General features: G+C 40.4%; 1 protein-coding gene across 1 annotated transcript in view; it reads right to left on the reverse strand.

Annotated features, from left to right (window-relative positions):
- jph3b (junctophilin 3b) overlaps window positions 1–12,153 on the reverse strand; it is a 52,335-nt gene extending 40,182 nt beyond the window's left edge. The window contains exon 1 of the mRNA XM_026946664.3: window positions 10,636–12,153. Within this exon, the coding sequence (XP_026802465.1) occupies window positions 10,636–11,017 (382 nt within the window). The 5' untranslated portion in view covers window positions 11,018–12,153. The remainder of the gene's footprint in view (window positions 1–10,635) is intronic.
- Between the last annotated feature and the right edge of the window lie 522 nt (window positions 12,154–12,675).

Consider the following 12,675-nt stretch of genomic DNA (forward strand, 5'->3'; position numbering starts at 1 on the left):
TCACATTTCGTTCCACTATATGACCACACATGTAGCAGAATGACAATAAAGCTCGACTTGACTTGACTCGACTTGACTATTGTTTCCCTGTGAAATGCCTTTGGAAGAGAAGAGAAAGTAAGAATTGATAGACTAAACACACTCTGTCCAATTAAAGTACAAATTACACAAAAGGACAAACGACAGAACTGTTCGTACAGCTTTTCTGTTCGGTCTTTGGAGAGAACACGCCATGAAGCCAGTTAGAATTAGAAACGATTACAAACGATTTATTTTTCACTTTGGTTTGTTCTGAACAGAAACTGTATTTTTCCCTTCCTGCTCCATCGTTCCTCATCTTTACCTGGAATCTGTTCAGAACAAAATCAAAGAACGGTTAATAACGTTCTTTAGATATAATAGCCTTCTCTGCTTCTAACAAAAAATGTGTATTTATTTTTGAAAATTTCAGGCCATACTTTTTTGAGCGTAATTTGTTGCTTGCAGAAAAGGAATCGTATACATATAAAGGAAAAATACTTTCTAAAGAGATTTTCAAGCCGTCATCCATCTTTGAAAACCTCTGATCTAATGTCAGATCTTTGTGTAGCCAGACAGGAAGTGACAGATTCTGAACAGGAAAAATGTAGTCCTGTTGGACAAATGTTTAGGTTTTTAAGCTTTATTCTCATGAAATCACACTGTAATGGAAAATAAAATCTTTTTTTTTTGCTTAAGCATTTTTTAAAATAATGTTTTCACTCTGGAACAATTTAAAAATTACGTTCAATGAAAAGTTACATTTGTTTTGTGTTTTTTGTTCCTGTTTTTGTTTCTAATCTATGAGTAAAGACTTTAAAAAAATCACGAATGCAAAGAGACATTGAGAAATAACACATTTCTCAAAATGAATAGTTTCATTGTCAAGTTATTAATAGACATTAGATTTTAGCTCTCATGTCTAATATTTAACCTTTTTATTAAAACAAAACAAGAAAAACAGACAGAACCTCATCACTTCAAGGACTAACATTTTTTACTGCAAGATTTTTTTTTTTGCCACATGACCCACTCCTGACCTGACTGAGTGTGTGAGTAAGTGTGTGTGTGTGTGAGAGATAGAGAGTGTGAATGACTAAGTGTGTGTGTGAGTGTGTGTGAATGAGTGAATGAGTGAGTTAGTGAGTGAGGGAGTGAATGAATGGGTGAGAGAGTGAGTGTGTGAGTGAGTGTGTGACTGAGTCAATGTTTGAATGAGTGAGTGAGTGAGTGTGTGAGTGAGTGAGTGAGAGTGTGAGTGAATGTTTGAATGAGTGAGTGAGTGAGTGTGTGAGTGAGTGAGTGAGAGTGTGAGTGAATGTTTGAATGAGTGTGTGAGTGAGTGAGTGTATGTGTGTGAGTGAGAAAGTGAGTGAGTGAGTGTGTGAGTGAGTGAGTGTATGTGTGTGAGTGAGTGAGAAAGTGAGTGAGTGAGTGTATGTGTGTGAGTGAGTGTGTTAGTGAGTGAGAGTGTGAGTGAATGTTTGAATGAGTGAGTGAGTGAGTGAATGTTTGAATGAGTGAGTGTGTGAGTGAGTGAGTGAATGTTTGAATGAGTGAGTGAGTGAGTGAGTGAGTGAGTGTGTGAGTGAGTGAGTGAATGTTTGAATGAGTGAGTGAGTGAGTGTGTGTGTGAGTGAGTGAGTGAGAAAGTGAGTGAGTGAGTGAATGTTTGAATGAGTGAGTGAGAGTGTGAGTGAGTGAGAGTGTGAGTGAGTGAGAGTGTGAGTGAGTGAGTGAGAGTGTGAGTGAATGTTTGAATGAGTGAGTGAGTGAGTGTGTGAGTGAGTGAGTGAGTGAGTGAGAGTGTGAGTGAGTGAGTGAGTGAGTGAGTGAGAGTGTGAGTGAGTGAGTGAGTGAATGTTTGAATGAGTGAGTGTGTGAGTGAGTGAGTGAGTGAGTGTATGTGTGTGATTGAGTGTGTGAGTGAGTGAGAGTGTGAGTGAGTGAGTGTATGTGTGTGAGTGAGTGAGACTGAGTGAGTGAGAGTGTGAGTGAGTGAATGCTTGAATGAGTGAGTGAGACTGAGTGAGTGAGAGTGTGAGTGAGTGAATGCTTGAATGAGTGTGTGAGTGAGTGAGTGAGTGTATGTGTGTGATTGAGTGTGTGAATGAGTGAGTGTGTGAGTGAGTGAGTGAGTGAGTGTATGTGTGTGAGTGAGTGAGACTGAGTGAGTGAGAGTGTGAGTGAGTGAATGCTTGAATGAGTGTGTGATTGAGTGTGTGAGTGAGTGAGAGTGTGAGTGAGTAAGTGTATGTGTGTGAGTGAGTGAGACTGAGTGTGAGAGTGTGAGTGAGTGAGAGTGTGAGTGAGTGAGTGTGTGAGTGAGTGAGTGAGTGAGTGAGAGTGTGAGTGAGTGAGTGAATGCTTGAATGAGTGAGTGTGTGAGTGAGTGTGTGAGTGAGACTGAGTGAGTGAGAGTGTGAGTGAGTGAATGCTTGAATGAGTGAGTGTGTGAGTGTGTGAGTGAGACTGAGTGAGTGAGTGTGTGAGTGAGTGAGTGAGTGTATGTGTGTGAGTGAGTGAGAGTGTGAGTGAGTGAATGCTTGAATGAGTGAGTGAGTGAGTGAGTGAGCTTCTCCTCTCCTCCTTTCTCCTCAAGGCAGATTTACAGTCGTTATTTTAAAAAAACATGCATTCATTGCTATCGAGGCTGAGTATGTCTGTATTCAGAGTGTATCATGTTTCTTTCTTTCTTTTCATCCTGTTTGTGGAGTGAACGCTTTTAACACTGCGTCTCCTACAGTGAGAGAAAATCATGCAGGAGAGGATTCAGACTCCTGCAGAGCGCAAAGTGGCTTCTAATCCACTCGCACTATGAATTATTAATCTCTGCCTTTTTTTTCAACAAGTCAGCACTTTTAGTCCAAAGTAACTGTGTACTGTGTGTGTGTGTCTGTGTGTGTGTGTGTGTGTGTGTGTGTGTGTGTGTGTGTGTGTGTGTGTGTGTGTGGAGACAGACAGAGAGCACACAGCTCGGTGTGGGACGATAAGACAAAAACATCATATCACGATTCTCATAGAGAAGACATTCTCTATGACACACCATATGTAAAGGTTTGCTATAAAAAAACAGCAGTGTTGCATTAAAAAAGACATGTCTTTGTTCCATGTCTACAAAAATAAATGTACTTTTATTTTTTATATTTAAAAAAACAATATGTAATTATTTAAAAATGACACATTTTTGCATATTATTTCATGATATCCACAATACAGCTTTACATTTTAATTTCTGACAGGAGTGCAGCTGCTTCTAATGCGTTATCGTTTCTATAGTAACAGCTCATTCACAGGGATCTGTACGGCAGACGCTCCACTAATAATAGATGGATTTAATAATAATAATAATAATAATAACAATAACAATAATAATAATAATAATAAATAGGGAGGTGTTTATTTATGGAACATTGATGGAAGGAGTCTCCAGTGTCAGCACTTTGTAACAGTCAGAGGTAAAGCTATAACTAAGTTTTCCGACATCATCAGGACAGAGGAGTTTACACTCACATGACAAGCTGAACATTAAATGTAACTATAATGGGATAAAAAGTATGACATGCCATTCAGTAATAAATTAAAAAAATTTAAAAATCAACTTCGTTGTGGTAACAGTAACTCATCACACCACACTATCGATTATTTTCCTACAACGGTCTCTCTCTCCCTCTCTCTCTCTCTTTCACTCCCTGTCTGTTTTTCTCTGCCACTGTCTCTTTCTCTCTCTCTGCCTGTCTTTCTCTCTTTGTCTCTGTCTGCTTTCCTGTCTGTTTTTCTCTGCCCCTGTCTCTTTCTCTCTCTCTCTCTCTCTCTCTCTCTGTCTCTCTTTCTGTCTCTGCCTCTCTTTGTCTCTGTCTGCTTTCCTGTCTGTTTTTCTCTTCCCCAGTCTTTGTCTCTCTCTCTCTTTTCCCTGTCTCTTTCTCTCTGTCTCTCTTTTCTCTCTCTCTTTCTTTGCTATCTTGTTCTCTGTCTCAGTCAGTCAGTCAGTCTCTCTCTCTCTCTCTCTCTCTCTCTCTCTCCCTCTCTCTCTCTCCTGTGGAGGTGATTAAGCTGTGCAGATTAGGGCCATGCAGGTAAACACCATTAGCGGAGTCAGCCGGCCAATCGGAGCGAGGGAGCATCAAGTCCCCAGTGACACGCTGACCTGCTGCGGGAGACGGTGTGGGTTTCCACAGCAACTTACTGTACCACACACACACACACACACACACACACACACACGCATATAGTGAGTGAGCGATAGAAATAAAGAGGCAGAGTGAAAGAGGAAGATAGAGAGAGATGATGCTTTGTTTGCTTTGCTGTTGCTAAGTGCAGGTTCAGCTTTATGCAACTTAGTCTCAGCTGAATTTCACAACTGTTTTAAAAATATAAACACACACTTCTTGCTAGTTAGCTAAGTATTAGCTAATACTTCTTGCTAGTTAGCTAATTTATATTATAATTTATACTGCTGTAACAAACCCTATGTAGCTCGCCTAAAACTTACATCAGTAAACTAGCTATCTAACGCTAGATATCTAAGTCCTGTTCTTAATAAGGAGTTGCCTATAATGAATGGTTTAGCTAGCTAACTTTGTTCAACTTTGTTTACAAGGTTATAATTGTAAAACATGACATCTTGAACGTGTCCACAAAGCATTAAGAGACTTGTGCGCTTTCGGTTTCTCTCTAGTATAAACGCTCAGAGTTTCTATGAGCTGTGTATATACAGTATGTCTGATCACTGCAGGCTAGACCGCCGCTTAGCTTCATTTAACCACTGACAGAACACCAAGCCATAAGAATCTTCTAGAGTTACACCACATGAAAGTGTTAGTTTAGCCGAACAGCACTTCCTGTCTTTTAGTGCTAATCCATAATAATAAGTGGAGACCGTTTTAGCTAACGCCAGGCTGATTCCTAAATAAAATTCTTGATAGATTCTCAGGCAGAAAGGAAAAGAGATAATCCACATTCACACATGAGAAACACGATCGAGGGTCATAACCACAAAACAACAAGAAACAAGAAAACACACAAGCAAGGCTTGAAAGTTTGAAGACTTTGCACCAAGACTAAGACACAACAGGGTATAAATAGACAAACTAATCAAGGATGAACTGAAAACAGGTGAGAAGAATGGGGAACATACAGTTCAAATCACAGGACAGGGGCGGAGACAAGACAAGAGGGGGAAGTCATGACATGACAAGTCCTGTCTCAGCTGAGAGAAGTGCTCGGGATGGGTTATACTGCTTCAGGAAATCAGCAAGACACGCTGGAGTGAAACATCATTCAGAGCTTTACGCTTCATCATCAGAAATTTGTAATCAATGCAGCCAGAGTTAAAAAATATGTGAGTTACTGTACCTGAGTATTATGTTGGTAGGTATGTATTTTACTCAATATTATTGAAATCGAATACTCTTGTATTGCTACTCAGGGAAATTTACAAGAAGAAAGTAACACACTTCTTACTCCTACTTCTTACAGCTCCATTTTGACCTTCAAATTACTCATTAAAAATTTCCAATGCCATTAGATTTTTATTTTATTTCGCGCTTGCTCATCTGCTACACCAATCATTTGTGTCTTCATTATTTTAAAATATTTTAATCAAATTCACATCAATGTCAAATGAAACCCCAGACAACTGGAAGTGCAGAGACGCAGAGTAAAATGATTTCTGGTAACTGGATCATCTGCATTCTTATGACTTTCTCTCACAACGGAAAGATTGTTCACGTCATCTTAGTTAATGGTGCCGAGACTAAACCTGTGCAGAAGTGTTGTCCAGTGAAGGATTCCATGCTGAAGATTTAAATAAATAAATCTGGATTGTTAATTTTCGATCAGTTAAAATGATTCATTTTTAATCTTAAATACTTGAGTATATTTAAATGTTGATACGTTTTGACTTTCATTCAAGTCCATTTTAATCTTTATCTTTTTTTACTTGACACATTACCCATAATTTTACTTAAGTACAATTTCTCAGTACTTTTCCACCCCTGAGCCAGTTTAGCTTGAATAAGATGGGTGTAATTAGCCTTGATTTTCTCTTCCTGGTAAGGAAAGCAGGCTGCTGCATTCGGAACAAGCTGAAGCTTTATTTAAAGAGACGTCAGGACAGCAGCATGTTACATTCATCCAAAATAGCAGACTAGTTTCTCCGAGCTGTGGGAAATTCTGGCTGTTTCTCACATGATAATCTGCAGTTGTAGAGATGCTATGATCTTTCAATGCACTTTTCAGTAAATGTTTCTGTTCATCCAGGTCTTTATTATGTCTTTGGCTGTCATTGTTCTACATGTTCTACAACCCTGGTGTAAATGCTTTTATATCAAGTTCTGAGCAGAGAGACAGTGGGAGTGCGTGATGCAAACGGATCTCAGTGGCGTTTTTGCTTTAAGCTTTAGAGCAGAAACATGCAACAGGACGTTCAGCGTTGCATTCTTGAGCATCTAATAAAGGTGGCGTGGAATGAAATGTTGGTTAAAATGTAAAGGTGTCTGTTTCAGGAAACATGTGTGAAATAGACAACTAAAACATCCTTCAGTGACACTTTCAGTGTGAACTGACCTTTAGCTGGACAGCATAATAGCCACTGTCCAGTTATAGAAGTCTGTAATGTGTAATTGAGCCTTAAATAATCCACAATATTTTAAAACTCTGTTCTGTGAGCTTTGTTTGCAAGGTCGAAGCAGTGCTACGTCATCAAGACGCATTTGGAAATATAGATCATTCACAAAGCTAGGCCATTCTGCATGTTTCTAAATCTCAAACAAAAAATCTGTCTTTGGCCATTCTTTGAAGAAAATGGAAGAAACCATGGAGGTCAAGAAAATAGATGCATAAGACTATTATCTCGATGAACTAACAGTAAGTTGAGTTTTATCCATGCGCTACGGAGCCACATTAATATTAAAATTATATTAAATAGCTCTGGATTATTGATTAGATCAATTGTAGCATTAACATGATAAAAAATGTAAAGCCTTACATTAAGGTTCCCTTAACTAGCATTATTTAACACTTCAGCATTAATACACCATCAGTATTTTTTACTCCATCATTTCTGTCATTTGTTTCAAATATCAATAAATTCACTTCTATATCATTCATAAAATTTGTTGTTCCAACATCCATTTTTAGATTTTTGTTTTGTTTAATATGGCAAAATTCAAAACTAAAGTTTTGGTGTTATGATGTATATCTATGTAATGTTACAGCAGAGTGTGTTCTAGTGTTACAGCGGAGTGTGATTCAGAGTTACAGCCAAGTGAGTCGGTGTTATAGCCGGGTGTGTTTTAGTGTTACAGTGGAGTGTATTTCAGTGTTACAGGGCAGCAAAGTGTGTTTTGGTGTTACAGCTGAGCGCGTTTCAGTGTTAAACCTGAATGTGATTCGTGTTACGGTGGAATGTGTTTTGGTGTTACTGCAGAGTGCATTTCATTGTTGCAGCTTAGTGTGTTTTGGTGTTACAGCAGACTGTCTTTCAGTGTTACAGTGGAATGTTTTTCAGTGTTACATCAAAGTGTGTTTTGGTGTTACAGCCTAATATTTTTTATGTTATGGCAGAGTGTCTTTTGGTGTTACAGCAAAGTATATTTTGGTGTTACAGCCTGGTGTGTTTCGGTGTTACAGCAAGGTGTGTTTTGGTGTTACAGAAGTGTGTGTTTCGGTGTTACAGCAGTGTGTTTCGGTGTTACAGCAGAGTGTGTTTTAGCAGAGTGTTTTGGTGTAACATCAAAGTGTGTTTCAGTGTTACAGCAGAGTGTGTGTTTGGTGTTACAGCAGAGTGTGTGTTTGGTATTACAGCAGAGTGTGTTTCAGTGTTACAGCAGAGTGTGTTTCAGTGTTACAGCAGAGTGTGTGTTTGGTGTTACAGCAGAGTGTGTGTTTGGTATTACAGCAGAGTGTGTTTCAGTGTTACAGCAGAGTGTGTTTCAGTGTTTCAGCAGAGTGTGTTTTGATGTTACAGCAGAGTGTGTTTTGATGTTACAGCAGAGTGTGTTTTAGCAGAGTGTTTTGGTGTAACAGCAAAGTGTGTTTTGGTGTAACAGCAAAGTGTGTTCTGATGTTACAGCAGAGTGTGTGTTTGGTATTACAACAGTGTATGATTCGGTTTTACAGCAGAGTGTGTTTCGGTGTTTCAGCAGTGTGTGTTTTGATGTTACAGCAGAGTGTGTTTTAGCAGAGTGTGTTTTGGTGTAACAGCAAAGTGTGTTTTGGCGTAACAGCAGTGTGTGTTTCAGTGTTACAGCAGAGTGTGTTTTGATGTTACAGCAGAGTGTGTGTTTGGTATTACAACAGTGTATGATTCGGTTTTACAGCAGAGTGTGTTTCAGTGTTTCAGCAGAGTGTGTGTTTGGTATTACAGCGAAGTGTGTTTCGGTGTTTCAGCAGAGTGTGTTTCGGTGTTTCAGTATTTCAGCAGAGTGTGTTTCGGTGTTTCAGTATTTCAGCAGAGTGTGTTTCGGTGTTTTAGCAGTGTGTGTTTCCGTGTTTCAGCAGTGTGTGTTTCGGTATTACAGCAGAGTGTGTTTCGATATTACAGCAGAGTGTGTTTCGATATTACAGCAGTGTGTGTTTCAGTATTACAGCATTGTGTGTTTCGGTATTTCAGCAGAGTGTGTTTCCGTGTTTCAGCAGTGTGTGTTTCGATATTACAGCAGAGTGTGTTTCGGTGTTTCAGCAGTGTGTGTTTCGGTATTACAGCAGAGTGTGTTTCGGTGTTTCAGCAGTGTGTGTTTCGGTATTACAGCAGAGTGTGTTTCGGTGTTTCAGCAGTGTGTGTTTCGGTATTACAGCAGAGTGTGTTTCGGTGTTTCAGCAGTGTGTGTTTCGGTATTACAGCAGTGTGTGTTTCGGTGTTAGGCTGCTGGTGTTGTGTAAAGCCTTGCTGTTTTGTGTTAGGTAAACTCAGGCTAAATAGGCCTCTAATCCGGATACTCTCTCTCACACACACACATCAGTCTCTGTCACTTACGTTCCCTCGCTTCAGCGCTCTGCTCTGGGGTCATTGGCGTGCCGAGACCTCGTTACACACTCGCTTATGTGGGTGAATCTGACTGATCTCACTACGCTGTGTTTCTGCTAAATGAATAATTTTGTTTTTTCTCTGGTTAGCGGACTAGCACAGTCTGCTCCGAACGGCCTTAATTTGGGCCTCTAAATCTATCTTCCTTCATCGCATGTGGAGAGCAAAAAAAGAAATCAGCTCACTAAGTAAAAGCAGAAAAATAAAACAGAATTGCATGGAAAGACAGGAAAACAGGGAAAGAATTAAATGTATGAAAACAAAGTTCAAAACAAATAGTCAAATTTAATGAAGCTTAATTTAAAACATTCTTGTTCCTTTACTGCAATGGGGTTTTGGTGTCACTGATAAAGATTAGATAAAAACACATCATATTGAAAATAAAGTCGTAGATTCTGATATTAAGAGAATAAAGTTGTCTTTGTTGCTAATTTATTTTCAAAATCATATATTTTAAAATTTTGAAAGGTAGAATGCTACCTTATTTTACTACTCTTTCTCTTGTTTCTCTTTAATAAATTCATTTGATTCTTAATTTAGATTTAGATTAGTTTTTAGATTTTTATATTCATAAGTTCTTACTTTATAGCAAACCTGCCTACTAGTTTAAACTACATGATACAATAGTTACTTAACCCTAGCAAGATTTCTAGCAGCACATCAGTAGCTGCTGCTAGAAAGATAAAGTTATCTTTAGCTAAGATAGTTAGTTAGATGCTAATTTTAGCTCAGTGCTGCATTTTGGTAGCTCACTAGCTTAGCTAATGTGGCTAAATTATTACACAGCGTAATTAGCAACAGCATTTTCTGCTAAGCAGTATGTGATGATATAACTGTGTGGTGATTGAGCAAATTTAACTAAATTTTTTTTCTACAGGACATCAGGACATGTGATGCTAGTGTGTACATCCACTCTTTTACACTCTTGTACATTCAAACTTGTTCCAGCATGACAATGCAAAGGGGGAATAAATCTGGAATGGGATGTTCAACAAGCACATTTGGGTGTGATGGTCAGGTATCTACAAACCTTTGGCCATTTACAGTACCTTAAAGCCATATTTCAGATGAAAATGAAATGTAACTTCCACTATTTTCTAATGAGTCTAATGTAGCTAAAAAGTGATGCCTCCAGTTTAGCATTGCACATTAAATCTGCATCGTTACATTATTGTATTGCCTTAAAAGACGTTATGGAGTTCCATTGTAGCTCCATCTTGAAGCTCCAGAGCATCAGGCGCTTAAAAGGAGGCGTGATCTAAAGTCTGAAGGTGGAGTTATACGTATAGGCCTCATTTAATTTGTATTATTTTTTTGTTTACATGATTTATGGAAACTTATAATTTCCCTAAAAACAAAACAAACTTTATTTGGCTAATTTATGTAAACTGTACAAATGTAGAAATGTTACTTGGCCTAGCTAGTAGCTGTTCCAACACTTGTTTGCTATGTTAGGATTTGACTACATTTAGTGTAAGGGAGGAGGACGTTATGGTGAAACTATTTCTTTAATGATTGTTAAACTGTAGTATAAAACAACCTCACTATCTGTATTTGCCAATCCAGGTAAACATGAATCTCGTGCTTACCCCCATCTGAGTAGGTCTCGGTCCCATATCCGTCCTGCAGTCCATTGTTCCACGTGCCCTCGTACTTGCCGCTGGCACCTGTGCTCTCCCGCACTCCATAGCGCCCCTTAAATCCATGCGTCCACTCCCCCTTGTACACCCACTTGCCCTTGTTCTCCACGCCGATGCCATGGCGTTTGCCCTGCGCCCACGTGCCCTGGAAGGTGTTCCCACTGGGCCACGTGTACACACCCAGGACCTCAAAACCATGGCTCCACGCACCGGCGTATTCGCCCTGGCCTTTGGGCCCCGTGCAGATGCCGTGGCCGTGGGCCTTGCCTTCGTCCCACCCGCCACAGTAAGACCCCCCATCGTCAAAGTTGAACCTGCCCCCAGTGGACATGCATGAAATAGGGCTTGGCAAAAGTCCACAAATCTCGGAAAAAGAAAAATGAAATGAAAGAAAAGATCGGGAGTGGGTGGTGGTGGTGGGGGGTACAAAAGCAAGACTGGAAGACTTTGCTTAAACTGGAAATATCCCTGCCAGTCAACAGTTGCACAAAATGACACCAATTGAAACCGAAAAAACAGGCTGAAAGAAAAAATAAAACGGGTTCACACCATCCTGCTCCCAGAAAGTGAGGTTATTATTCCCGATCAGATCTCCGGCGACTGCGTCTCGGAGATGGACACAGCGGAAGGCCCTCTCCAGCCATCACGCGCCGGGCGACACGAGTGCAGCGACTCGGATGTGCAGGGCTTCTCAGGCCCCGATCCTCAGCTCTCCGAGGCTCCACCTTTTTAGAAACCTGTTTGGTGGAGTAAGCGCTTGTGCAGCATTTACACACGTCTACTCTACACTCTTAGAAAAAAGGGTTCCTCTAGGGTTCTTTGGATGGTTAACGGTTCTCGCTTTTCAATGGGTTCAACTTGTATTGTCAGGTTCTACATTCCAGCTTTAAGAGTTCCTCTAGGGAGATAAACCCAAGAACCGTCTTTTCTAAGAGTGTATGGAGGAGGCTCTTGTCTTGCTGTACAAGCGTCAGCACCCAAACCCCCCGCCCGACATCATCACGCTGCAGATGATGCTGCTGATGAAGGGATGAAAGAAAGAGAAGAATCAAGAAAAAACACGAGGCGCGTGATTGCTGGGTATGAATTCTGTCGTTTAGGTAACAGGAGATGGATGGATCAGTAGGGCGGCAGACAATCCAGCATTATTAATCCGTTGTATGGTCGCTGTCTCTCTTTCTCTCTCTCTCCCTCTCTATTTCTCTCTCCCTCCCTGTCGGTCTATCTATCTTGCTCTCTTTCTCCTCACGCTCTTTCAGGTCCACATCACAATCCAATGTTTGCGCATCAGTGATAAATCCAGGTTCAGAGCCTTCCCTTCTGATGTGTATCCAGGGAGAGTGCGCGCCTGGTTTGCTTGTATCGGCTGCTTCTTATCGTTTATCTCCGCTGTCGGTGTGTTTGAATCTCTCTCTCTCTCTATCTCTCTCTGTCTCTCTCTCTCTCTCAGATCTGCTCATTACAGGAGGACTGTTCCAACACAGCCAAACCCCCCCTCATCTCCCCTCCCCCGCGCACACTGACTCTCTACCTCCACTTAAAGAGACACAACACTCCCTCTCTCCCTTTATCGCTCTTTCTCTCTTTCCTCCCTCCCTCCCTCTCTCTTTTTCTCTCTTCGTCTCTCTCCAGTTAAAGACACAGATACTACTCTAATACAAATCTCTCTTTCCCTTCCTCTCTCTCCCTTCTTTCGGTTAAATTCAATTCTGTGTGATTTATTATGGAATGAAGTGTAGATGTGTAGATAGCCTCTGATTCAATCCTGAGCTTACGTTACTGTCTATGCTGAATTTCACATGTTCTCCCTGTGTCTGCTTGGGTTTCCTCCGGGTTCACTGGTTTCCTCGAATGAATAATAAATACAGCCACGAGCACTGATTAAGGGGTCCAAACACTTTGTGATTGACTGTATTCATGTGGAAATTATGACATTTGTGTCATATGGGTCAATGATAAAACCATGATTCATGATGAATGTGATGAATG

Source organism: Pangasianodon hypophthalmus, chromosome 7, assembly GCF_027358585.1.
Source record: "Pangasianodon hypophthalmus isolate fPanHyp1 chromosome 7, fPanHyp1.pri, whole genome shotgun sequence".
NCBI classification, from domain to species: Eukaryota; Metazoa; Chordata; class Actinopteri; order Siluriformes; family Pangasiidae; genus Pangasianodon; species Pangasianodon hypophthalmus.